Source organism: Heptranchias perlo, chromosome 1 (genome assembly GCF_035084215.1).
Source record: "Heptranchias perlo isolate sHepPer1 chromosome 1, sHepPer1.hap1, whole genome shotgun sequence".
NCBI classification, from domain to species: Eukaryota; Metazoa; Chordata; class Chondrichthyes; order Hexanchiformes; family Hexanchidae; genus Heptranchias; species Heptranchias perlo.
This window is the reverse complement of record NC_090325.1, coordinates 23411440-23438650: the sequence shown is the minus strand read 5'-3', so window position 1 is coordinate 23438650 and position 27211 is coordinate 23411440. Positions and strand designations below refer to the sequence as shown.

General features: G+C 42.3%; 1 protein-coding gene and 1 long non-coding RNA gene across 2 annotated transcripts in view; one reads left to right on the top strand and one right to left on the bottom strand.

The window, feature by feature from the left end:
- The window catches only part of polr1a (RNA polymerase I subunit A), a 132660-nt gene that overhangs the window by 19098 nt on the left and 86351 nt on the right, over positions 1–27211 (bottom strand). Inside the window, exons 28-33 of the mRNA XM_067982355.1 lie at positions 21256–21385; positions 17112–17228; positions 9980–10255; positions 7566–7766; positions 4743–4860; positions 413–577 (exon numbers count right to left, since the gene is read on the bottom strand). Coding sequence (XP_067838456.1) covers positions 413–577; positions 4743–4860; positions 7566–7766; positions 9980–10255; positions 17112–17228; positions 21256–21385 — 1007 coding nt within the window. The remainder of the gene's footprint in view (positions 1–412; positions 578–4742; positions 4861–7565; positions 7767–9979; positions 10256–17111; positions 17229–21255; positions 21386–27211) is intronic.
- LOC137320685 (uncharacterized) overlaps positions 17185–27211 on the top strand; it is a 36625-nt gene continuing 26598 nt past the window's right edge. Inside the window, exon 1 of the long non-coding RNA XR_010962613.1 lies at positions 17185–17417. This is a non-coding gene — a long non-coding RNA (uncharacterized lncRNA). The remainder of the gene's footprint in view (positions 17418–27211) is intronic.

Sequence of the window (27211 nt, the reverse complement as noted above, 5' to 3'; positions counted from 1 at the left end):
AGATGCAGTAGTGTAGCGGTTCCACTACTGGATTAGTATTTCAGAAAACATGGCCCCAATATTCACTCGGTTGGGGGGGGCGGGCGGAGGATGTCGGTCATCGGACACATTGGAGGGGGGTCAGACACCGTTGCAGGGGGGTGGGGTCGGACATGGGGGTAAGTACTTATTGAACTGCCCAAAATAGTTGGCACGCTTAACACGTTATAAATCTCTTCTCTACTTTTTTAAACCATAGTCGTAGCTCAACATTCAGGGTTCTCAATTGAAAATGAAACGTGGAGGATGGTATGGAATAGATTGTGCGCACTTAGAGATTAAATCAAATTTTACCTTCCCTATGGGAAGGATACGTGTTCAAGTTAAAACAAAAAAGAAAACTTGACTTCAGTGTTAACGAAATCTATCTTACCTAGCATAGTTGCATGTTTTAAGAACTTATAGCTGGTTTCAAAAGTCATCTGCTGAAGTGGTGAGGAGCTTGACTGCATGCCAATGCGATTAAATGGCTTGTACGATCCATCAAAACACATGTAATCTGCCACAAGGGAAAGATGGCGAGGATCCACTTCAATACCTGTGCAACAGTGAGACAAAAAATTAGTTTGAGCTCATCAAAAGTACTGAATGCAATCAGTGATATTAAACATCCAGTTCAAGGCAAGAACAGCAGTGCAGAATTGCAGTATCGGATGGCTGCCTATCATTGCAACGTAGAATTGTTTGGATATCCATGCTTAGATTTGACCAACAACAACGGCCCTGAATTCCAAGCAGCACCCTGTTACGGTACGAGCTATTTAACAAAAACTGAGCCCCTTTAAAACAATACTTGAAGCCTATGCAGAGAAGGATTCTGATAGGGTAAATAAGGAGAAACCATTTCCACTGGCAGAAGGGTCGTTAACCAGAGGACACGGATTTAATTGCCAAAAGAACCAGAAGAGAGATGAGGAGAATTTTTTTTTACGCAGTGAGCTGTCCTGATCTGGAATGCACAGCCAGAAAGGGTGATGGAAGTAGATTCAATAAACTTTCAAAAGGGAATTGGATATTACTTGAAAAGGAAAAATTTGCAGGGCTGTGAGGAAAGAGCAGGGGAGTGGGACTAATTGGGTAGCTCTTTCAAAGAGCTGGCACAGTCATGATGGGTCGAATGGCCTCCTTCTGTACTGTATGATTCTATGAAAGGAAAGCTGTTGTAAAGGTAGCTTATGATGCAGCATATCATGAGACAAGGGGGCGATTAGGGACATGTAGTGAATCAGTGGTTTGCATTCATCTGCAAAGATGCACAATATAATACAAAAACGATCCAAAATCATTTACCCGTTTGCTAAAATCTGTCGTCAATCACAACTAAAAAGTGTTCTTGTAGACTAGCACCGATGACTGAGAAGTCTGGTGCTCTGCAACAAATACACGAGGGCATCCTCAGGGTCAGGAGACAGCATTACCAACAGGCCACAGTAAGGGTCGATCTGCATGGGCGCTAGGAAAAACAATGGAGTGTGCTGCACACAGAGAAGGCCCAGTGAACCAGCCTGAATAGAAGGAACTGGATGCTGCATTGCCACGCCTAGCGAATGGTAGAGGGGCAGTATTCATGACAAATTCCTAAACACTGCTCTCGGCAACGAGGGCTGGAGGTGGTATTAGAACTTGCACTCATTTATATCAGTGCCTATTATGATTGAGCCGTGGAGAGGTAGGCAGCTGCTGCTGAAGCAGCTCTGCACCTCCAAGCAGCGAACATGTCTGGTGATGGGCATTTGGAACTAAGTCCAACCCTCCATGGCAGGCACAGTAATTGGACACCTGAGCCCAGCAGGTCCATAGTACTCTAGAACACCATTCATGGCTGGTTGAAGCCAGCCTGGTTCACTATTGGTACCATAGATGCTTCAGCACAGGAAGTCATTCGGCTCGTTGTGCCTGCTCTTTCCTAGAGCAGTCAAGAAATAGCCACAATTGAGAACTTGCTGTGTGGGGAGCTACGGTGAAGGAAGATTAGGGAAATCCCCACCCAACCTCTGTGGCAAAGTGTGTTGGAGTATCATACCAGCTATTTTTCAAATAGGCCTTTTATTGAGGGCAAATTTGTCCAAGTTATTCCCAAACTACAAATCAATGAAAACATCTTTTATATTTGTAAATGTAATGCACTAAGTGGTAATACAAAACTTGATTATCAGCTTGAGAGATATAATTAGTTATATAATTCAGAGTTAAATGTCACAAAATCTGAATTCCAGTACAGTACTGAAGGATTGCTGCACTGTCAGAGGTGCCGTCTTTCGGATGAGACATTAAACCGAGGCCCCGTCTGCCCTCTCAGGTGGACGTAAAAGATCCCATGGCATTATTTCAAAGAAGAGCAGGGGAGTTCTCCCCAGTGTCCTGGCCAATATTTATCCCTCAACCATCATTATTAAAATACATTATCTAGTAATCATCACATTGCTGTTTGTGGGACCTTGCTGAGCTTAAAATTGGCTGCCACGTCTCCTACATTATAAGAGTGACTACACTTCAAGAGTACTTTATTGGCTGCAAAGTGATTTGGGACGCCCTGAGGTCGTGAGAAGAGCTGTATAAATGCAAGTCTTTCTTTCCTTCTCGTTAGCAGTACAATTGATTGGTCATCACTCAGATCTGCTTAGAAACCAACATTATCACTACCACTTGTACACGTTATGTAAAATCGCAGTACCAGGGCACAGTAACTGTAGAAATTCACTTGCCGTACACTGTGGGTAACCGGATCTTTCAGTGACAATCTCTCCACGTGATAGTTCCTGCTGCATTCATTCCTCTCGACTCAACTTACCTGCTGGCTGTTGTACCTGAAAACGGTATATCTGCCAGCTGTGAAGGTTTACCCGAGAGACTCGGGTGTTTCCGGTAAATTCTCAAAGGGCAGCTAATGTTTCTCCTTTTTTTTTGAGCGGAGTGAAGGAAGGGGGAAGGGCAGGATTCATGGAAAAACCCATTAGCAGTAGCAGGTACATAATAAGCAGCAAATTATATTGTTGGTATCTTTCAAATGATAAAGGGATTCGATAGGTTAGATGCAGAGAAACTATTTCCTCTGGTGGGGGAATCCAGAAAAAAGGGGAATAATCTTAAAATTAGAACTAGAACATTTAGAAGTAGTATCAGGAAGCATTTTTTTCACACAAACGGCAGTGGGAATCAAGAACTTTCTCCCCCCAAAAGGCTGTGGATGATGGGACAATTGAAAATTTTCAAGACTGAAATCAATAGTTTTTTGTTAGGTAAAGGTATCACGGGATATGGGCAAAGGCAGTCAAGTGGAGTTTAGGTACAAATCAGCCATGATCTAATTAAATGCAGAATAGGCTGAATGGCCTACTCCTGTAGGCCAGGAGAGGAAGCCATGTGACACCATACCTCATAAGTTCAGGGTGACACGGTTTCATCAAAGACCTCTCTGGTAAACATCGTACTGAATGGCACTGGTAGAGTACTGATCACAGTTATTGCCAATTTTCATCACCCTACTCTCTTCATATAATTAGTAATATTTTTGTACATTCATTTTTCTCTATCAAAAGCCCACACTTGTCCGAAAGATGGGCAGAACAGAAGTGTCATCCCAAATCAACAAACCGATCAAATTTATCATAAACAGTTTCTCCAATAGTTCAGCTGGTAAAGATACCATCCAGTGTGGAACTAACCCACACAGCCAGGGAATGTCCGAGCTATGTGCTGAGTTAGCTGATCTCAGCCAGGATGATAGCAGAGCTGCTATAATTGGCCACAACCTCCCTGGGCTAGGGAGGGGAACCCCTCCAGGGCTGGAGAGTAAGGATTTCCACTCCCGATAGCTATCCAGCGACCCTGGTGTAAAGAGCCCGTGTGCAGCAGTTGAGCTTGACTGTGATGCTTTTCACCATCACAGCCAAACAGTCCACTCATAGGAACATGAGTAGGCCATTCAGCCCCTCGTGCCTGCTCCGCCATTTGATAAGATCATGGCTGATCTGTGATCTAACTCCATATACCTGCCTTTGGCCCATATCCCTTAATACCTTTGGTTGCCAAAAAGCTATCTATCTCACATTTAAATTTAGCAATTGAGCTAGTATCAATTGCCGTTTGCGGAAGAGAGTTCCAAACTTCTGCCACCCTTTGTGTGTAGAAATGTTTTCTAATCTCGCTCCTGAAAGGTCTGGCTCTAATTTTTAGACTGTGTCCCCTACTCCTAGAATACCCAACCAGCGGAAATAGTTTCTCTCTATCCACCCTATCTGTTCCCCTTAATATATTATAAACTTCGATCAGATCACCCCTTAACCTTCTAAACTCTGGAGAATACAACCCCAATTTGTGTAATCTCTCCTCGTAACTTAACCCTTGAAGTCCGGGTATCATTCTAGTAAACCTACGCTGCACTCCCTCCAAGGCCAATATGTCCTTCCGAAGGTGCGGTGCCCAGAACTGCTCACAGTACTCCAGGTGCGGTCTAACCAGGGTTTTGTATAGCTGCAGCATAACTTCTGCCCCCTTGTACTCTAGTCCTCTAGATATAAAGGCCAGTATTCCATTAGCCTTCTTGATTATTTTCTGCACTCATACTCACATCTGAAGAATGGCCACTTGGGCGAGGAGCAGGTGGGGACCTGGCATCTGTAGAACCATGCCCCAGCAAGAATTGGTGCCTTCAAGAGAGATGGGGTGAAAATCATAGGGACAAAACAGAAAAAAAGACGTACCATATACAGCAAAGACATCTTTGATTTCTTTTTCTATGACTCTTAGAGCAGCTTCGATGCCATATGTGCTGGCAATGGCGTGAACGTCATTTGAATACAGGCGTCTCAGGTCCAAGATCTAAATGACGGGAAACAAAGAGGATCGGAGCAAATAGATTTACTATAATACCTCAGAGACCTGAAATTCAGGCTATTCTCAACACAGTAATTACACCATAATATAATCATTTATTAACTGATCACACTTTGCTCTCACGTATACAGAATTCTTCTGCACATATAAAAAAGGTGTTATTTATACAATGAAAATGGGTGGCGGGAAAAAAAAAATCGAAACAATTCAGCATTATCTATGTGACCTGCAATCTGTATTTACACATGCACAGGTTGTCTTGGGTTGAGCCCTCTCCAGGGGGAAAAAATACTGTTAATAATTTGCAGTTAGGCCATACCAACTGAAACCAATTTTATTTGATTAAGTTTTTGTTCTCAGGATGTGGGCGAGACTGGAAAGGCCACATTTATCGGCCTTCTTTAGTTTCCCATTAGGTACATAACGTGGACTAGGGTCACAGGTAGGACAGAATGGGTAGAGGTGGCAGGTTCCCTCCCCCGAAGGATATTAGTGAACCAGTTGGGTTTAAAAGTTCAACTGTATTTGAGTAAATATGTAACTTGGATGTTTTTTTAATAATTGATTACTGAAACAGAGACTGTATTGTGCAAATGAAACTCAGAATAGAATAAACAAATAAAACTTAACTTTGGTGAAGACAATGACAGCATTTTCCGCATCAATGGATAGGGCAGCTCTGATGCAGCGGGTGTGAGTGACAGCAGGGACTGTTAAAATCATGTATGGTTCTCAACCACAAGAATACTTTGTCACTGGAGAGATTGGAGAAGCTGGGGTTGTTCTCTTTAGAATATAGAAGGTTAAGGGGAGATTTGATAGAGGTGTTCAAAATCATGAAGGGTTTTGATAGAGTAAATAAGGAGAAACTGTTTCCGGTGGCAGAAGGGTCGGTAACCAGAGGACACAGATTTAAGGTGAAAGGCAAAAGAGCCAGAGGCGACAGGAGCAAACATTTTTTTTTACGCAGAGAGTGGTAATGATCTGGAATTCACTGCCTGAAAGGGCGGTTGTAAACAATTTTACAACACCAAGTTATAGTCCAGCAATCTTATTTTAAATTCACAAGCTTTCGGAGGCTTCCTCCTACCTGAGGAAGGAGGAAGCCTCCGAAAGCTTGTGAATTTAAAATAAGATTGCTGGACTATAACTTGGTGTTGTAAAATTGTTTACAATTGTCAACCCCAGTCCATCACCGGCATCTCCACATCATGAAAGGGCGGTGGAAGCAGATTCAATAGTAACTTTCAAAAGGGAATTAGATAAATACTTGAAGGGAAAACATTGACAGGGCTATGGGGAAAGAGTAGGGGAATGGGATTAATTGGATAGCTCTTTCAAAGAGCCGGCACAGCACGATGGGCTGAATGGCCTCCTCCTATGCTATGCCTGATCTTCCCTCTAGTTCTTTTGCCAATTATCTTAAAACTATATCCTCTGGTTACCGACCCTCCTGGCAGGGGGTAATTTCTCCGTATTTACTCTATCATAATCCCTCATAATTTTGAACACCTCTTTTAAATCTCCCTTTAACCTTTTCTGCTCTACGGAGAACAATCCCAGCTTCTCTAGTCTCTCCAGATAACTGAAACCCCTCATCCCTGGCATCATTCAGGTAAATCTCCTCTGTAACCTCTCCAAGGCCTTGACATCCTTCCAGAATTGGGCACAATATTCCAGCTGGGGCTTAACCAGTGATTTATAATGGTTTAGTATAACTTCCTTGATTTTGTACTCTATGCCTCTATTTACAAAGCCAAGGATCCCGTATGCTTTTTTTTAAAAAAACAACTTGTCCTGCCACCTTCGCCATCAAGTTTGAGGGTTATGATGAGAAAATGGGTAGGTGGAGTTGATCCATCAAAAAATGGACGGGTTCATGTGTGCACTTCGACCCACCATAAGTTTCTGACCTGAGTCAGAACACGGATGGGGCGGAGACAGCACTTGAGTAGAAGGAGGGATGTAAAACTGACAACAGGAGTTAACCAGGCTGCCTGTTATGCCAATTCCAGCAAAGGGATTAGTAGCTAAGGTCAGGGGTTGCCGTCTGTCCTTTTTCTGGCCAATCAATCCGTTTTGTTGACCGGGTCACAAGTTTCTTATTTTCAACAGAAACTGGGCAGCAAGAGTCTATTTTTTTTTCTTGAGGTGTTTTTGGTTTGTGTTTCAGTGGCATTTGCAAGGTTTACACTAAAATGCGAAAACCAGACCAATTTGAAAACCACCAGGGCCTGGAAATGAAGCTCAGCACCTGCAGCAAGGATAGGCGTATAATAAATATCCCTCCTGCACCACTTGAATGTTGAGGCTGCACAATGGTTGAAATAACCTGCCCTAATACAGTTTTTTTTTAAAAAGTTATTTTCCTGAGCCATATCCCCAGGCCCTACTTTCTGCCCAGCTTTAAACTCAGTGGCATCCCCATGCTGCAGGTCTACGAGAAGGCACTCTGCCACACTCTTAATCACGCAGCAGTGAAATCCTGGCAGACTTAAGAGGAGGTGGTGGGGGCAGTTGAAAGGTGGGGGGGGGGGGGGAAAAAAGAGAAGAAAAAAAAAGTCAGTTTAACACATTGTTATGCTCATTTGCAATGCTCTTGAGTTCAAGCTCTAGCTAGAAACAAAAAACTTCACCTGTCCCCTTTCTAAGTTACAAGACAAACGTGGCGGTCAAAACGATGTACTTACATCATCGTACTTGAACATCTCGGTGAGGTTTATTCCCTCGGTGTTCAAAACAGATTCCTTCTCTCCCTTTCTGTTGGTCGTTTCACCCAAGAGGCAACGAGTGATTCCTCTGGTTTCATAAACAACTGCACTTTGTGCTATTGACATAACCAGCGAGGACAGGTCAAAGTGCACCTTCATGATGGGAAGCTTCAGTCTAACCTGCGGGGCAAATGCATAATCATTGGAATGTATCCCCTTATTAACAATTTCAACAACAAAAGATCAGGAACATCTGCCAAGAACCAAAACTATATTTTTGGACTATTGGCCCAGGGTTAGTATTGCCACAAAGACTGCTGGTCCTGAATTCAAAAGCACCTGTCCACGTATATTAAATCACAAGAAAAGTTAGCAATTTTTCTTCCTGCCTATTAATTTTGTGGGGATTTTAAGTCTGCAAAGAAATTTAATTGTAGTGAGAATGAATGCAATTCATGAATATAGCTTTGACATGCTTTTTGCCTTCGTGGGACACTTGGGGTGTACAAAGCCTCGCAGGCCACATATAAAGTTTAAATCCATGTTCCCACTAATATATCCCAAGCTGCAGATACCAACAGATCTTGGCAGGATTTATTCACCAATGAGGCAACAGTGCTAAGAACAGCCTTGTCCAAAACTCCAAGCCTACAAAATTCAAACAGAACAAACTAGAATGCAAGAAACATATTCCCACGTAGAACTGAGATACCTGGGCACATGGCTGTAGTTTTAACAGCTCTGTGCTAGGCAATGGCATTCAAATAACAGTGCCAGGAGACCCAACTATGGCACTGCTTATGGATGGCTGGGTTGTGAGTGTCGTGTTCTGTACATTTTGCTTGTACTGAACTAATGGCACCTCGTTAGGAACGATTTTAACCCTGACCAGCTGGCGGAAAACGGACGGGTGGTTAAAATGGCCAATGGGACTTATCCGGAGCAGGTTCTGATCTTAACCTGCTTTTCTGCGCAGACGAGAGACACACCCACTGGAAGCCAGCGGAGTCATTCTTTAAATATGCAGATGATAGCTGTGGGGGTAGAATCAGGGGGGGCGGGACTAGGTGGTGCCAGGTCTCTGCTGTTTTTTTGCTCGATGAGAAATTGGGACAAGCTTCCGTTGAGCTTCATTGGAACAGCGTAGGAGGCCGAGGACAGAGAGGTCAGAGTGGGAGTGGGACAGAGAATTAAAATGGCAAGCGACCGGAAGCTCAGGATCACGCCTGCGGACTGAACGGAGGTGTTCAGCCAAGCGATCACCCAATCTCCATTTGGTCTCTCCAATGTAGAGGAGACTGCATCGTGAGCGGCAAATACAGTATATTAAATTGAAAGAAGTTTGAAGAGCAACACCTCATCTTTTGATTAGGCACTTTACAACCTTCCGGACTCAACACTGAGTTCAACAACTTCAGATCATAACAACTGCTCCCATTTTTTCGGACAGCAGGTGCTGGTAATGGTTCTGTTGTTGCCATTTACAGCTCCTCTAGACCCATCTTTTGTTTCTTTACTTGTCCCATTACCACCCTCCTTGCCTTGCACCACCATCCCTTTTGTCATTTAATCACTCCCGCCCTCCACCCTATCACAGACTTTCCCTTTTGTCCTGCACCCCCCACCCCCACCTTCTTTTCCCTGGCTCTGTACTCGCTTTAAAAACTGTTAAATCGCTAACTTCTTCCAGTTCTGATGAAAGGTCATCGACATGAAAAGTTAACTCTGTTTCTCTCTCCACAGCTGCTGTCTGACCTGCTGAGTATTTCCAGCATTTTCTGGTTTAAAATCTAATTTACTGACAGGGAACAAATTTGGCTGCAAGCAAACTTTTAGCCGTAAAATCCAACTTGGCATAAAGAGAAGCTGAATATAGAGGAGGTTTTGGAAATAATTTATTCCGTTAGCTTCTGCTGTAATTTTACTTCTAAAGTGGCCAATGATTCAACGGTGCAAAAAGCCAATGTGGAACTTTTACACATGTAAAACAGCACCCAACAAGTCAGCAGCAAGTTGGTCTCAAATTTACTTACAGGCTTGAGGTTTCACTGGGAATCACATCATTAAAGAACATCGTTCCCTTGCCAGTCTCTGTGAATTTAGAGTGTTGCTTCAGTTAACGAAGGCTGTCATTACACATCTTAAACCAGTGAAAGGGCTGTATTTTGCCATCATTGTTGAAGTGTTCTCCATCTTGCTCACCTTGCTTCCTCCACCACCCCCCAACCACACACGCACAGCAGCAGGCACTATATTGACTGAAGACTGACTGCACAGAACAGTGTGGTCTATGGATCAAATCAGTTTTTGTGAAAAAAAAAACACCTCAGCAGGTTGAACAGCCAGCCATATTTTTCACTATTTTCGGTATTATATTAGCCTTCTTGTCTTACCTCACACCAAAGACTGTCACTTGCATCATATTTATAATCTTCAATAGCAGAATGTAAATTTAACACCGCATTCACTCTCAGCCCATCCATGCCCTCTGTGGCATCCCGTTTGCTTTTCCTCTTCCCTTTGTTGCTCTCAGTAAAACTGGAAGGATATTCAGCAGAGTCTTGATCAATGACTTCATTTTGCTCGCTACCTGGAAAATTTTCATCTTCCTTCTCGTCTGGTTCTTCTGAATTGTCTCTGATCTCCTCTTCCTCACTGTCATAATCAACCTAAAAAATAACCACAATGATTAAAAGAATTACACAATGAGCTCTTCCCAATAGCTCATGGGTAAATTCATTGGCTGGTGTGATACTGAGCCATGGAGGACAGTAGTGACCCAGGTTTAATACCCTCTCCCTAGCTCTCGGTGGCCTCATCCCCACCTTACCTCTCCAACTTCCTCCAGACCTATATAGAGTAGAAGTACAGGTCAGCCATGATCTAATTTCCTAAAAGTGATCACGCAGACGCAAGGAATATTGATCCTATTCGACAACAGCAACTACCGTTTATATAGCCTTTGACGTAGTAAAATGTCCCAAGGCGCTTCACAGGAGTGATTATCAAACAAAATTTCAACACGGTTCTCCACTATTCATCCCTGGCCTACTGGCCACCAAATAAAACATTCAACCCTGGCCCCAGCAGCAGATCTCCATTGTCTCACATGAAGTGTTTGATCATCTTAATCTGCACTAATAACTCATTGTGGGATCATAGATCATGTCCCATAGTTATGACTCAAGAATTTTCGACATACAGAGATTACGTAGAATCACATAGAATGTACAGCACAGAAATAGGACATTTGACCCAATAGGTCCATGGTAGTGTTTGTGCTCCACACGAACCTCCTCCCTCCCTACTTCATCTAACCGTATCAGCATATCCTTCTATTCCTTTCTCCCTCATGTGTTTATCTAGCTTCCCCATTAAAAGCATCTATGCTCGTCGCCTCAACTACTCCTCGTGGTAGCGAGTTCCACATTCTAACCACTCTCTGGGTAAAGAAGTTTCTCCTTTTATACTTATGGCTCCTAAGTTTGTGTAATTAGAAACAAAGAATGCAATTTCTAATGAGAGGGATCTTATTGGTCACCCAGTACAAGAGCTGCAACAAAATCTGATTGAAAAAACCCTCTCAAAGTGGACTAAGAAAAACATCCTACCACTTACCAGGGTTAATCCAGAGTGTTTAGACTAATGACTAAAGATATAGAGATTAAAATGAAACAGAAAAAAGAAGCTTATGATAAATGTCAGGATCATAATTCAATAGAGAACCAAACTGAATACAAAAAGTACAAGGGAGAACTGAAAAAGGAAATAAGAGAGGCAAAGAAAGTGTACGTGAATAGATGAGCGGGTAACTTAAAAGGGAACCCAAAGGTCTTTTATAAACATATTACTGGTAAAAGGGTAGTCAATGGAAGGGTGGAGCCAATTAGGGACAAAAAAGGAGATCTTCTCGTGGAGGCAGAGGGTATGGCTGAGGTACTAAATGAATACTTTGCATCTGTCTTCACTGAAGAGAAGGATGTTGCCCATGTCACAGTAAAGGAGGAGGTAGTAGCGATAATGGATAGGCTCACCACCACCTTCTCAAGGGCAATTAGGAATGGGCAATAAATGCCAGCCTCGCCAGCAACGCCCACATCCCATGAACGAATTTTTTAAAAAAAGATAAAGAGGAGGTATTTAAAAGATTGGCAGTACTCAAAGTTGAAAAGTCAACCGGTCCGGATGGGATGCATCCTTGGTTGCTGTGGGAGGTAAGGGTGGAAATTGTGGAGGCTCTGGCCACAATCCTCCAAAGATATGGGGGTGGTGCTAGAGGATTACAAATGTTACACCCCTGTTCAAAAAAGGAAAGAGGGATAAACACGGCAACTATACGCCAGTCAGCCTAACGTCGGTGGTGGGAAAACTTATAGAGACAATAATCTGAGATAAAATGAATTGGCACTTGGAAAAATATAGATTAATAAATGAGAGTCAGCACGGTTTGTTAAAGGCAAATCGTGTTTGACTAACTTGATTGAATTATTTGAGGAAGTATCGAAGAGGGTTGATGAGGGTAGTGGGATTGATATGTATATGGACTGTCAAAAAGCATTTGATAAAGTACCACATAATAAACTTATTGGCAAAGTTGAAGCCCATGGGATTAAATGGGCAGTGGCTGTGTGGATGTGAAATTGGCTAAGGGACAGAAAGCAGAGAGTAATGGTGAACGGTTGTTTTTCAGACTGGAGGGAAGTATACAGTGGTGTCCCCCAGGGGTCAATGTTGGGACCACTGGTCTTTTTGACATACATTAACTATCTGGACTTGAGTATACAACGCTTAATTTCAAAGTTTGCAGATGACACGAAACTCAGAAATGTAGTAAACTGTGAGGAGGATATTTACAGACTTCAGGAGGACATGGGCAGACACATGGCTGATGAAATTTAACATAAAGATGTGCAAAGTGCTGCATTTTGGTAGGAAGAATGAGGAGAGGCAATATAAACTAAATGGTACAATTTTAAAGGGGGTGCAGGAACAGAGAGACCTGGGGGTGTATGCATACAAGGCTTTGAAGGGCACAGGACAAGTTGAGAAGGTTGTTAAAAAGGCATTCTGGATCCTAAGCTTTATAAATAGAGGCATCGAGTACAAAAGCAAGGAAGTTACACTAAACCTTTATAAAACACAGGTTAGGCCGCAGCTGGAGTATTGTGGCCAATTCTAGGCACAACACTTTAGGAAGGATTTGAAGGCCTTGGAGAGGGTGCAGAGGAGATTTACTAGAATGGTACCAAGGATGAAAGACTAGATAAACTGGAGTTCTCCTTAGAGCACAGAAGGTTACAGGGTGATTTGATAGAGAAGTTGTGAGATTTGAGAGCCTTTTTGCACCACAGAATTGGACATCCTGGTGTCTGTACACTAAAGACACTGTAAGACAGGGGTTAAAATCCCTTTTGATATTGTGAATTTGGAACGTTGGACATTCAGGGAAAGGGTTAATATTGACCCTTAAACCTGCAAAACAAACTTTTGGCTCATAAAGACATTGGAACTTAGCCGGGACAATGAAGGCAGACAACTCAGCCCTAATCCACATAGTGTGTGGAAGGGATCCCATTTTCTTCAGAGACTGGTAGATAAATTTTCAATGTTACATTTAAAAACTGCAAACAGAAACAACCAGGAGTCCATTAACAGGTTTTTGATGTGCAAAAACCATTGATGAGATAAAGGGGCCACAGACCACAAGACTACAACATCACACCAGATCATCAAGAGACTGTAAAGGAAGTCAAGTCTCCAACACACAATAGAAACATAGAAACATAGAAAATAGGAACAGGAGTAGGCCATTCGGCCCTTCAAGCCTGCTCCACCATTCAATATGATCATGGCTGATCCTCTATCTCAATACCATATTCCCGCTCTCTCCCCATACCCCTTGATGCCTTGTGTGTCTAGAAATCTATCCAGCTCCTTCTTAAATATATTCAGTGACTTGGCCTCCACAGCCTTCTGTGGTACAGAATTCCACAGGTTCGCCACCCTCTGAGTGAAGAAATTTCTCCTCATCTCAGTCCTAAATGACCTATCCCGTATCCTGAGACTGTGACCCTTCGTTCTGGACCCCCCCAGACAGGGGAAACATCCTCCCTGCATCCAATCTGTCTAGCCCTGTCAGAATTTTATGTTTCAATGAGATCACCTCTCATTCTTCTAAACTCAAGTGAATACAGGCCGAGTCGACCCAATCTCTCCTCATACCTCAGTCCTGCCATCCCAGGAATCAGTCTGGTGAACCTTTACTGCACTCCCTCTATGGCAAGTATATCCTTTCTTAGGTAAGGAGACCAAAACTGCACACAATACTCCAGGTGTGGTCTCACCAAGGCCCTGTACAACTGCAGTAAGACATCCTTGCTCCTGTACTCAAATCCTCTTGCAATGAAGGCCAACATACTATTTGCCTTCACAACTGCTTGCTGCACTTGCATGTTTGCTTTCAGTGACTGGTGTACAAGGACACCCAGGTCCCTTTGTACATCAATATTCCCCAATCAATCACCATTTAAATAATATTCTGCCTTTCTGTTTTTCCTTCCGAAGTGGATAACTTCACATTTATCCACATTATACTGCATCTGCCATGTATTTGCCCACTCACTCAACTTGTCTAAATCGCCTTGAAGCCTCTTTACAACCTCCTCACAATTCACAATCCCACCTAGTTTTGTGTCATCAGCAAACTTGGAAATATTACATTTGGTTCCCTCATTGATATATATTGTGAATAGCTGGGGCCCAAGCACTGATCCCTGTGGTACCCCACTAGTCACTGCCTGCCACCCGGAAAAAAAACCATTTATTGCTACTCTCTGTTTCCTGTCTGTTAACCAATTTTCAATCCATGCCAGTATATTACCCCCAATCCCATGTGCTTTAATTTTGCACACTAACCTCTTATGTGGGACTTTATCAAAGGCCTTCTGAAAATCTAAATAAACCACATCCACTGGTTCTCCCTTATCTATTCTACCAGTTAGGTAGAAACTCCAGTAGGTTTGTCAAACACCATTTCCCTTTCATAAATCCATGTTGACTTTGTCTAATCCCATTGATATTTTCTAAGCGTCCTGTTATCACATCCTTTATAATAGACTCTAGCATTTTCCCTATTTTGCTGATGTTAGGCTAACCGGTCTGTAGTTCCCTGTTTTCTCTCTCCCTCCTTTTTTAAACAGTGGGGTTACATTTGCCACCCTCCAACCTGCAGGAACTATTCCATAATCTATAGAATTTTTGAAGATGACAACAAATGCTTCCACTATTTCCTTGGCTACCTCTTTGTACTCTGGGATGCAATTATCAGGCCCTGGGGATTTATCGGCTTTCAGTCCCATTAATTTCTCCAGCACTTTTTTTTTTACTAATACTAATTTCCTTTAATTTCTCCTTCTCACTATTCCCTTGGTTCCCTAGCATTTCTGGGAAGTTATTTGTGTCCTCTTCCGTGAAGACAGAACCAAAGTACTTGTTTAATTGCTCTGCCATTTCCCTGTTCCCCATTATAAATTCTTCCGTTTCTGACTGTAAGGAACCTAACATTTGCCTTCACTAATCTTTTTCACAATGAGTCAAACAGGGCACATTGAAGACCAATTGTCTTCCATATGAGATCATGGCATCTAGTTTTCATTGACTTAACTGTCAATCATTGAGACGTGCGAATGATCAAAGCCTAAACTGTCAGTCGCTGAGGTCTGCTGGTGGTCGAAGCTTAACAATCGAGGCGATTGGGCATGGGTGATGCTTCCCCCAATTCTACATCGCCTTGTTCTGAAACAACATAAAAGACTTCACGGCAAAAGATCGCTCTCTCTTACCACGACTGCAGTCAAAGAGCTTCAATATCAAAGAAGAAGCAACGGCCTTGAGTGCGACGAATTCATCACCCGGCAAACTCAACCACCATCTCTACTGCGTAAAGGTTATATGAACTTGAACCAATCATTTAAATAAAATTATGTTTAGTCTTAAAAATGTTCGTGTATTTCTTTTCCAAAATTTACAGTCTAGAGTTCAACAACCCTTGGACGTAGGGACCGGTGTTTGAATTGTGTAGTGACAAACCCTACACCTCCACATTGTTTACTACATTCCCAAGTTTTATGTCATCTGCAAACTTTGGAAATTATACCCTCTATACCCAAGTCCAGGTCATTAATATATATCTCAATAAGAGCAGTGGTCCTGATACTGACCCCGGGAGAACACCACTGTATATTTCCCCAAAAGCAAAATACTGCGGATGTTGGAAATCTGAAATAAAAACAGAAAATGCTGGAAAAGCTCAGCAAGTGAGACAGTATCCATGGAGAAAGAAACAGAGTTAACATTTCAGGTCAAAGAGCTTTTGTCAGAACTGGAAGATGTTAAAGAGTTAAACTTTTTAAGCAAGTACGGAGCCAGGGAAGGTGGGGGGGGGAAATAACAGGAGGGGAGAAAAGAACAAAATGGAAGATCTGTGATAGGGTAGAGGGCAAGAGTGATTAAATGACAAAAGTGATGATGGTGCAAGGTAAGCAGAGTGGCAATGGGACAACGATCAGTCTAGAGTTGTTGTAAATGGCAGCAGCAGAACCATTATCAGCACTTGCTGTCCGAAAAAATGGGGACAGTGATTATGATGTGAAGTTACTGAAATCAGTGTTGAGTCCGTAAGGTTGTAAAGTACCTAAACATAAGATGAGGTGCTGTTCCTCGAGCTTACGTCAGGCTGCATTGGAACAGTGTAAGAGGCTGAGGATAGAGAGATCAGAGTGGGAGGGGGACAGGGAATTAAAATGGCAAGCGACCGGAAGGTCAGGGTCATGCTTGCGAACAGAACGGGGGTGTTCAGCAAAGCAATCACCCAATGTGTGTTTGGTCTTCCCAATGTAGAGAAGACCGCATTGTGAGCAGTGAGTGCAGTATACTAAATTGAAAGAAGGACAAATAAACTGCTGTTACACCTGGAAGGAGTGTTTGAGGCCCTGGACGGTGAGAAGGAAGGAGGTGAAGAGGCAGGCGTTGCATCTCCTGCGGAAAGGTGACGTGGGGAGGAGAGCGGGTGTAGGGGGTGATGGAAGAGTGGCCCCTTTGGAATGCTGAAAGGGGAGGGGAAGATATGTTTGGTGGTGGGATCGCGCTGGGGGTCCCTAATCAGCCACACCCTTCCTTTGACTATTTTATGTTTATAAAAGGCTTTTGGGTTCCTTTTTCTGTTAGCTGCCAATCTTGTCTCATACTCTCTCTTTGCCCCTCTTATTCCCTTTTTTAGATCTCCTCTGTACTTTCTGCATTTAGCTTGGTTCTCTGCTGTATTGCGAACTGTACATTTGTCATAAGCTCATTTTTCTGTTTCATTTTCATCTCTGGAGCCTGCAAATGATCTCATAGTTATTGATAGCAACAGGAAGCAGTCTAGCGTGATGAACACGTCACAGCTTGAAGCCAAAAGCCACACTCTTGCATATACCTCACCGTATTGGACAATGACTGAATTGCAATTTGTCCTGTGGTTTATACCTCTTCTTCCTGTTTTTCACGCCTTTTGGCTTCTGTGGCATCAGCATCTCCTTCATCTGCTTCCGCATCAACGATTGGGGCCTCTTCTTCACCCTCAACATCACGGTCATCCTGTGCCTTTAAAAAACAACTGAATGTTATGCAAAAAAAAGGCAAAAAGATGTAAAGTAAAGTAGTCAGGGCTGTAATTCTGCTACAACTGCAGGATTGTTTAGTACAATGTTAACATTAAACTGAGCCACGGGAGTATTTTGGATCCCTTGTGTGATCTTACCCTCAACTATATCACTATCGTCAATCAGTAAGGTAAGTACATAGAGTTTGGACCCGTCCTGATTAAGAATGTGAGAAGTATTAACAAGTAAACCTATTGTTTTTTTCACTGACCACTAACCTCCACCTCCTCCAATCAGCACTATTCTTTCATTGTTTTGAAAAAGCTGTTTTCCAGTGACCCACTTCCCAAATAATACTGGCAAAAGCCATCGTGTTATGCTACTGTCTCAATATCACCATTATCATCCATCATGCCATTTCTACAATGCTCGGTATTGTCATGAAACAATGGCTAAAAAAAACTGTGTGGGGATAACCAGTGCTTCCCTTATGGTTTGGAGGCTATTGACATATCTCAGCCATGCAGGTAAGAAAGGTCCCAGATTTGGTTCTCAGTCTGTGCACGAATTAGCTGAGCTCAGTCGGGGACCATAATAGGGAGTCGCAGCCCTGGGTCAGGGGCAGGGTAAATCTGCTTGACTTTCTATTCTTAATTCTAACACAGTGACCCCTACTGGAAGTGTGTATCTGTAGAAGCCGTGCGATCCACAGTCATAGCCCAGCACTCACTGTCCAGAATCATACGTGAATGACATCCCCTTTGGTCAAAGTAGAGGAGGGCGGCTGCTACTGGTCTACTCCATTAAAGAAGTCGATGCTTGAGAGAGAGAGAGAGAAAAGAGAAAAAGAAAACAGGAAAGAAGAGAAAACGAGGATCTCCACTCTTACTTGCCATCCAGCGATTTATTGTACATGCTCTCACACACGCCACACACATCCACGAAGAATGACCAGTCGGGTAAGATACTGGACAGCTGGTAGCACCCATGGGTCTATATCATAGCACAAGTCACCGCTTTTAGGTCAAGAGGAACATAAGAACATAAGAAATAGGAGCAGGAGTAGGCCAATCGGCCCCTCGAGCCTGCTCCGCCATTCAATAAGATCATGGCTGATCTGATCCTAACCTCAAATCTAAAGAACACAAGAAGTAGGAGCAGGACCCGGCCACTCAGCCCCTGGGCCCGCTCCACCACCCACAGGGCCTTGACCGATCCGAATTCAGCTTTATGTCCAATTTCCTGCCCGCTCCCCGTAACCCCTAATTCCCTTTACTTCCAGGAAACTGTCTATTTCTGTTTTAAATTTATTCAATGATGTAGCTTCCACAGCTTCCTGGGGCAGCAAATTCCACAGACCTACTACCCTCTGAGTGAAGAAGTTTCTCCTCATCTCAGTTTTGAAAGAGCAGCCCCGTATTCTAAGATTATGCCCCCTAGTTCTAGTTTCACCCATCCTTGGGAACATCCCTACCGCATCCACCCGATCAAGCCCCTTCACAATCATATATGTTTCAACAAGATCGCCTCTCATTCTTCTGAACTCCAATGAGTAGAGTCCCAATCTACTCAACCTCTCCTCATATGTCCACCCCCTCATCCCCGGGATTGTGCACCTCACGTCTACTCTAGTTTTGCCTTGAACTGATTTGAAAAATAATACAGTACAACTCCACTGCACCAGCCAAACTTGAGCACACAATCACAATCGTGCAGATCACTCAAATAACAATTAGTACGACTCCCAACCATGGACATTTTTCCAATCCAGGAACAGAATGGACTACATGAATATCTGAATTTAATTTTGAATTAAAAAAAAAGATATATATTTCCATTACAAGAAAAAAAAAAGGACCCCCCCCCCTACCATTATTCTTAGGAATTACTAAAAAATCTTAATCTGTACAAATGTGGTAAAGGGACAATCTTACTGAAGTATGTAAAATACCAAACAGCTTGGATAAGTAAATTCAGAAGAGACACTACTTTAAAATAAAGGCATGAGTCAGATCAGAGATCAAAAGGAATGCCTTCATGTAAGGGGTGATGAATGTCTGGAACACAGGGGCTGAAAGTCTGGGGGCTGGGAAAGGCTTAGAGATTACTTATCAGGGGGGCCAGAAATTTGGGACAGAACATAAATCCACAGTGATTCCACCCTATGTAAGACCAAATTCAGGTTGGTGGGTGGGAATGGGTGGGGGAGCTGGCGATTCTTCTACTTGCCACCCTATGTCCAGGGGCTACTTTGGAAGCATGTCTGGGGAGTTCCCGGATTACTTCAGGAATTATGCCCATTACATCACCCTTAGACCCAACGGAACTCTCGCCAACTGAGAGCTGGTGTGAGTTCCAACTTGAGCTGGAGGGAATCAATTACCTGTCTGAGATGACCCTTTAGAATATTTTGGAGCCTTTATACTTTGGTCATTCTTGGACCCGGGTCTCTGCTATCGGAGCGGCATGGCGCTGCTCCAATTTTCCTGCCAGCAGTCGGGGCAGGCATCTCTCAAACACCTTTAGAGGTGCATTCATAGAGCTCCTTACCTCGTCTTTCAGAAAGATCTCAAAGCACATCACACGCAGTGAATTATTTTGAAGTGTAGTGACTTTTGTGACATAGGCCAACACAGTAGCCATTTGATGCACAGCAAGATCCCACAAACAGCGATGAGATGAATGTCCAGTTTTTTTTCTTGTGTTTGGCAGTGTTGCCTAGTCAGTGTCTAAATTTAACATCTCATCCCAAAGACATCACCTCCAACAGTGCAGCACTCTCTCAGTACTACACTGGATGTAACTGGATGTTGGGAACGTTAGAGTACTAGAGAAATTAGCTACAGGGAGCTGAATGGCCTTTTCTCATCCTTGACTCTTTTTTTATGTTCTTAACTATTAGCTCATTTAAATCAGTGGAATTAGCTAATATACTTTAGACAATTATGGCTAAAGAAACACACAGGAAAATATGTATGTCTCTTTAGTACCCAACAATACAGAACAACAGAGCGGCCCACGGAGATTAACAATAGACTGAGTGAGTTTAACAAAACTTTTATATCTAAAATACTAAACATGATGATGAATAGGAAAAGTAAACCGAAATCTACTCGTAGCATTTTACTCAGTATATTCACAATTAATAAGGGCACCCCCCCCCACACTTTAAAGTGCGCAATTTTTTGTGCATTAAATAAATTGATGTCTCAAATTTCCCCAACTTCCTCTTTTCTTATAATAATCCTTTTCGAAACAGCACAAAAATCAAAGAGTACAGGTTGTAAACAGAGGGGCTGATCAGACACTCAGATTATTTCCACCCGTCAGTGAATCGGTAATCGGGGGATAAATTTGTTATGAACAGTAAAAAAAAAATTAAAGGGGAGGATAGATGGAATGTTTTCACATAAAGGGCTACTGGAACATGGAATATAGTAACACACTGAAGCTTGATCAATCAAGTCATTTGAGAGGGGATCAGATAAACACTTGATGAAAAGTTTTAAAGCATGAGGGAGAGCAGGGAATTGGGATTAGATAGCTTGATGGGGGCTAGTACTGGCACAGACAGGATGGGCCCAATGGTTACATTCAGTGTTGAAATGTCTTATGATTCTGTAAGTTTGAAAGCACATTGCAATATACGTATAATTAAATGAAAGAAAAGAACCAGAAGGTTTTAAGATTCTGGAGTAAGCCATTCTTAATTATATATGTGGATATGTATATGAGTACAGACCAGCAACTGAAATGTGACAACACTATTTCTACAGGCAAATAGGAACTGCAGTAACACAATCAAATGTCGCGAAAGATACATTTCATAAAATGCCACTTAAAATTAAATTATTTTTATAAATTAAGGTCTAATTTTTGAAAAGAAGATGAATTCAGATGCCAACTTCAAAGATGATGTAACACATTCAGTATTTAAATACAGAATTTTTTTTAATGGCCGTAAGATTTTTGAAAAATATGTATTATAACGGTCATACTGTGACCCGCTGTAAGAGCGCTCTTCTCACCTGCTTCCCATCGCTTTCCCCAGAGTCTTGATCCAGGTCCTTTTGCGTAGCTTTCCGCGTATTCACAACTTTAAATGAACCCAGCTTGGCACTCTTCTTCTTGATGCCCTCGAGCAGTAGTCGGAAGAACCTGACATGAGACAAGCAGCAACAATGAAACGTCTTCCGTAGAAAAGACGTCAGCCTCCTCTACTTTGGAATTTATAACACTGATACGCCTCTTAAGACTGATGCGCTGGAAAGAATTCTTGGTCACTATACTGAGGTCACGTGAAATCCTGAGCTTACAGGCAAAGAAACAGCCCATGGGTGTTGCTACACCGGCGGATCAATAAAGTTGGGTCACGCCATACAGTCACTCTCCCTCCACCCCCGCCCCCCAAAAAAAAATCAAAAGACACATATGACACTCATATAAAATCTACTGCTGTTCTGTTATTTCTAACCCCCAGATCAGCAGTGGGTCTATCGGCCAAAGGAGTTTGTAAAAAAAAGGGCACACGAGCACACATTGAGTCATCTCAGGAGCTGTAAAGTTCAATGAAAATGCTGACTACATCATTTGTGTCGCGTTCTTACACGATTAGTAGCACCACAGCTAAAAGTAAATGATATGATATATGTAATTGCTTAATAGTAATGGCATGACCCAAGTGTTTTACATTACTTCACTGACAATACAATCAATTCTGTAGTCAGCAACTCAACTTGGCTTCTTTTTAAACCAAACAACAAACATACACATTCGTGTAGGTTAGGAACATAGGAACAGGAATAGGCCAGTCAGCCCCTTGAGTCTGTTCCGCCATTCAATCAGATCATGGATGATCTGTACCTCAACTCCATTTACCTGCCTTTGTTCCATGTGCCTTGATACTCTTACCTAACAAAAATCTATCAATCTCAGTCTTCAAAATTTCAATTGACCCAGCTTCCACAGATTTCCAGGAACCTTTGCGCAAAAAAGTGCTTGCTGATTTCACTCCTAAATGGCCTAGCTCTAATTTTAAGATTATGCCCCTTTGTTCTGTGTCTACCATATCGAATCCCTTTATCATTTTTAAACACCTCAATTAGATCATCCCTCAAGGGATTACAAGCCAAGGTTACGCAATTTGGCCTCATAATTTAACCCTTTAAGCCCTGGTATCAAACTGGTGAATCTACACCGTACCCCCTCCAAGGCCAATATATATTCCTGAAGTTTGGTGTTCAGAACTGATGGGATAAAGGGTTCATTGTCTGATTGACTGGATGTGACAAGGGGTGTTCCCCAAGGTTCTGTACTGGAGCCTCAGCTTTTCACCATATTTTTTTAAATTCATTCATGGGATGTGGGCATCGCTGGCAAGGTCAGCATTTATTGCCCATCCCTAATTGCCCTTGAGAAGGTGGTGGTGAGCCGCCGCCTTGAACCGCTGCAGCCCATGTGGTGAAGGTTCTCCCACACTGCTGTTAGCTAGGGAGTTCCAGGATTTTGACCCAGTGATGATGAAGGAATGGCGATATATTTCCAAGTTAGGATGGTGTGTGACCTGGAGGGGAACGTGCAGGTGGTGTTGTTCCCATGTGCTTGCTGCCCTTATCCTTCTAGGTGGTAGAGGATTGGGAACTGCTGTTGAAGAAGCCTTGGCAAGAAGTATTAACTCAGGAGTTAATGCTCGAGTCACCTTGATAACATGCGCTCAAGTCCTGCAGTTGCTTGGTGGCGAGTTATTTGTGATCGCCTATTATAATCTTACATCATCATCTGTGCATGTAAGAATGGCCAACGACAAGAAAAGGTCATTCAGCCCATCAAAGTTCATTTTTCCAACTCTCCAGTTGTAGGATCCAGCTGCATTTTGAACATTCCCAACTTCAATTGTTTCTTGTGTGAGAGATGTTATTGCCAAGAAACTGAACACATTCTCACTTGCAGTGGGGTTCAGCAGAATACAAGAGAGGACTGAAGGAAATTATAACAACAGTCCTCAGAGGGTTAACCTAACTCTGCCCAAAGGATTACAAGGACTTTGTTTAAGTCCTCTCCTTCAGTCTTTTTTGATGATCTCATTCCTCCTACAAGATTCTGAAACTCTTATTGATTTGGCTAATGGTTATCTTCAACAAACATTGATTAGTGTCAGCTACACACCAACTGAAACAAAACAAGCCCGAGTCACTAAACCATCCAGCTTTCAACACACCTTTTTACTGATAGGTGGAGCTTGAATATAGTCTGTGTTTAACACTAGATGATCATTTTTTCAAAATATAATCTTAAATTGCTGTTACATCTACTGAAGCATTTCACAATTAACCAACCTCCCTACCACAGTGATAATAGAACCATTGAAATTTACAGCAGAAGGAGGCCAGTCAGCCCATTGTGTCTGTGCCAGCTCTTTGCTAGAAAATCCAGTTTTAATTTCTGTCTATCCATGGGTCTCTATTATTTGATGCACTCCCTTTTTGCCCTATAGGAATATATCCATTTTGTGCTCTATCCATAAATTTCCCATTACCGATCCACTGTCCTATTTTTCTGAACAGTTGATTTGACTAATCTCACTGAATATTGCCTTTTTCCAGTCCAGCACTCTTATCTTTGACTCTTCATTACCCTTCTTCACTGCCACACTGAACCTAGCTATGTTATGGTCACTATTTCCCAATTGTTGTCCTACTTTCATATCAGTTATTTCCCCACTTCATTTTCCAAAATGAAATCAAGCAATGCTTCTTTGCTGGTTGGACGAGAAACATACTGATCTAGGAAGCAGTCTTGAATGCATTCTAAAAAGTGTTCCCCACTTTGACCACATAGAGTAGTTAAAATCACTGAATATTTTTGCCCCATTATTCTTACAGACCTCACCAGTCTTTCTTTTTGTAAAAAAAGACAACAGTAATTTCACCAATGGTTGTAAATGTCTTGACCAAATTTAATTTGTGTTACCCCTAGTAACAGTGGTAGTGCAGGCCACCGTAACTGTTTTATACCAAGAAATATCAATCTGCATTGGATGTTTAGCCCAGATTTCCTTCAGTCTTTTTAGCAAGAGTTTTTTTTTCCCCTTGCAATTTTCTCCACCTTCCTCTCCCGTTCTGCAGGTACTGAGATCGAAGACAACTATAAGAAAGATAAGAAAGAGGAGCAGGAGTAGGCCACACGGCCCCTTGAGCCTGCTCCACCATTCAATAAGATCATGGCTGATCTTCAACCTCAACTCCACTTTCCCGCCCGATCCCCATATCCCTTGATTCCCTTGGAATCCAAAAATCTATAGATCTGTCTTGAATATACTCAACGACTCAGCATCCACAGCCCTCTGGGGTAGAGAATTCCATAGATTCATGGCCCTCTGAGTGAAGAAATTCTTCCTCATATCAGTCCTAAATGTCCGACCCCTTATCCTGAGACTGTGTGCCCTATTTCTAGACTCTCCAGCCAGGGGAAACAATCTCTCAGCATCTACCATGTCAAGCCCTCTTAGAATCTTATATGTTTCAATGAGATCACCTCTCATTCTTCTAAACTCCAGAGAGTATAGGCCCATTCTTCTCAATCTTTCCTCATAGGACAACCGTCTCACCCCAGGAATCAATCTAGTGAACCTTTGTTGCACCGCCTCCACAGCAAGTATATCCTTCCTTAGGTAAGGAGACCAAAACTGTACACAGTACTCCAGATGTGGTCTCACCAAAGCCCTGTACAGTTGCAGCAAGACTTCCTTACTCTTGCACACCAACCCCCTTGCAATAACGACCAACATACCATTTGCGTTCCTAATTGCTTGCTGTACCTGCATGTTAACTTTCTGTGTTTCATGTACAAGGACACCAACATTTAATAGTTTCTCACCATTTAAAAAATATTCTGTTCTTCTATTACTTACCAAGGTGAATAACCTCATTTCCCCACATTATACTCCATCTGCCACCTTCTTGTCCGCTCATTTAACCTGTCTATATCCCTTTGCAGACTCTGTGTCCTCCTCACAGCTTACTTTCCCACCTAGCTTTGTATCGTCAGCAAACTTGGATACATTACACTCAGTACCTTCATCTAAGTCATTAATATAGATTGTAAACAGCTGAGGCCCAAGCACCAATCCCTGGGGCACCCCGCTAGTTACCAACCTGAAAATGATCAATTTATTCCTACTCTCTGTTTTCTGTCCATCAACCTCCATTCAATCCATGCTAATACATTACCCCAAATCCCAAAAGCCCTAATCTTGTGAAACAACCTCTTATGTGGCACCTTATCGAATGCCTTTTGAAAATCCAAATATACTACATCCACTGGTTCCCATTTATCTACCCTGCTAGATACACCTTCAAAAAACTCTAATCGATTTGTCAAACACGATTTCCCTTTCATAAAACCGTGTTGACTCTGCCTAATCATATTATGATTTTCTAGGTGCCCTGTTACTACGTCCTTAATAATAGATTCTAGCATTTTCCCTACTACTGATGTCAGACTAACTAGCCTATAGTTCCCTGTTTTCTCTCTCCCTCCATTCTTGAATACTGGTGTTACATTTACTACCTTCCAATCCACGGGGACCGTTCTAGAATATAGGGCGTTCTGGAAGATCAAAACCAATACATACTATCTCTGCAGCCACCTCTTTTAAAACTCTAGGATGTAGGCCATCAGGTCCAGGGGATTTGTTGGCTTTTAGTCCCATTAATTTTTCTAAAAAATTTTCTTTACTATCAAGAAAGACTGAACAAGCTGGGTCTCTTTTCTCTAGATAAGAGAAGATTGATAGAGGTCTTTAAAATTATGAAGGGGCTCATAATTTTAGACATAGAGAAGATATTTCCATTTGTCCGGAGTCCAAAACTCTAAGATAGTCACTAATAAATCCAATAAGAAATTCAGGAGAAACTTCTTTACTGAGGGAGTAGTGAGAATGTGGAACTCTCTACCACATGGACCGGTTGAGGCGAATAGCATTGATACATTTAAGGGGAAGCTAGATAAGTACATGAGGAAGAAAGGAATGGAAAGATATGTTGATAGGGTAGGATGAAGTATGGTGGGAGGAAGCTCATGTGGAGCATAAACGCCGGCATAGACCAGTTGGGCCAAATGGCCTGATTCTGTGCTGTAAATTCTAGGTAATTCTAGTGCCTCAGTCATGTGGTCATTCTTCACTGGCAGGAGTATCAGCAACCTATTCCTGTTCTCACCTGACATGTGCACACTTTCCAGCAGCAGTCACTGGGCAGTGATCAGCAGCAGGAATCCTGACTGATTTTCCCCCTTCCTCATCCCACACCAACTGAAATGCTGGCCGAGATCAGCTATCTCAGTCGAGTGGAAGCGAGCTTAGTCTGTTTAGCTTTAGTACGTACACTTTACTCATCAGACCACCAGGGAGCCAAACATTTGTTTTAAGTACACAAATTATACAATGCAAGATAAGAAGGAAATGTTCAAGGGCTCCATAATGGATTGTAACAAATATTTTAGGTCTTCACACAAGGCATGAAAATGCTACTTTACACCATTATCTGTGGTTCTCTCCATAATCTTATGTATTATGCATGGTTCCCTCTATCACCTTATGTATTATCCGTGGTTCTCTATATCATCTTATGTAAGTTATGAAAATGGGACTTCACGCCATTATCTGCCAAGATTATTTTAAAACTATAAAACATGCTCTTAGGCATGCCACAAATATTTTTCCATTGGAATAACATTACTACCCCATAATATGGATAGCATTTTCATTATGGATGATGTATTTTATGGCATGAGCCTAGTGACAATGAATAATGTGTTGCATCCTTTGTTGTGACGGTACATGTGGGTAATTCTCTTAGGGACAGCACAACTCTTCAAGTTATAAACATGCAAGAGGGTTTTCTTTAAAATATATAAATATACATTAAGGACATAGAGAAGAGTACTTTCCACTAAAATGAGGTTACTATTAACCTGAAGTGCTGA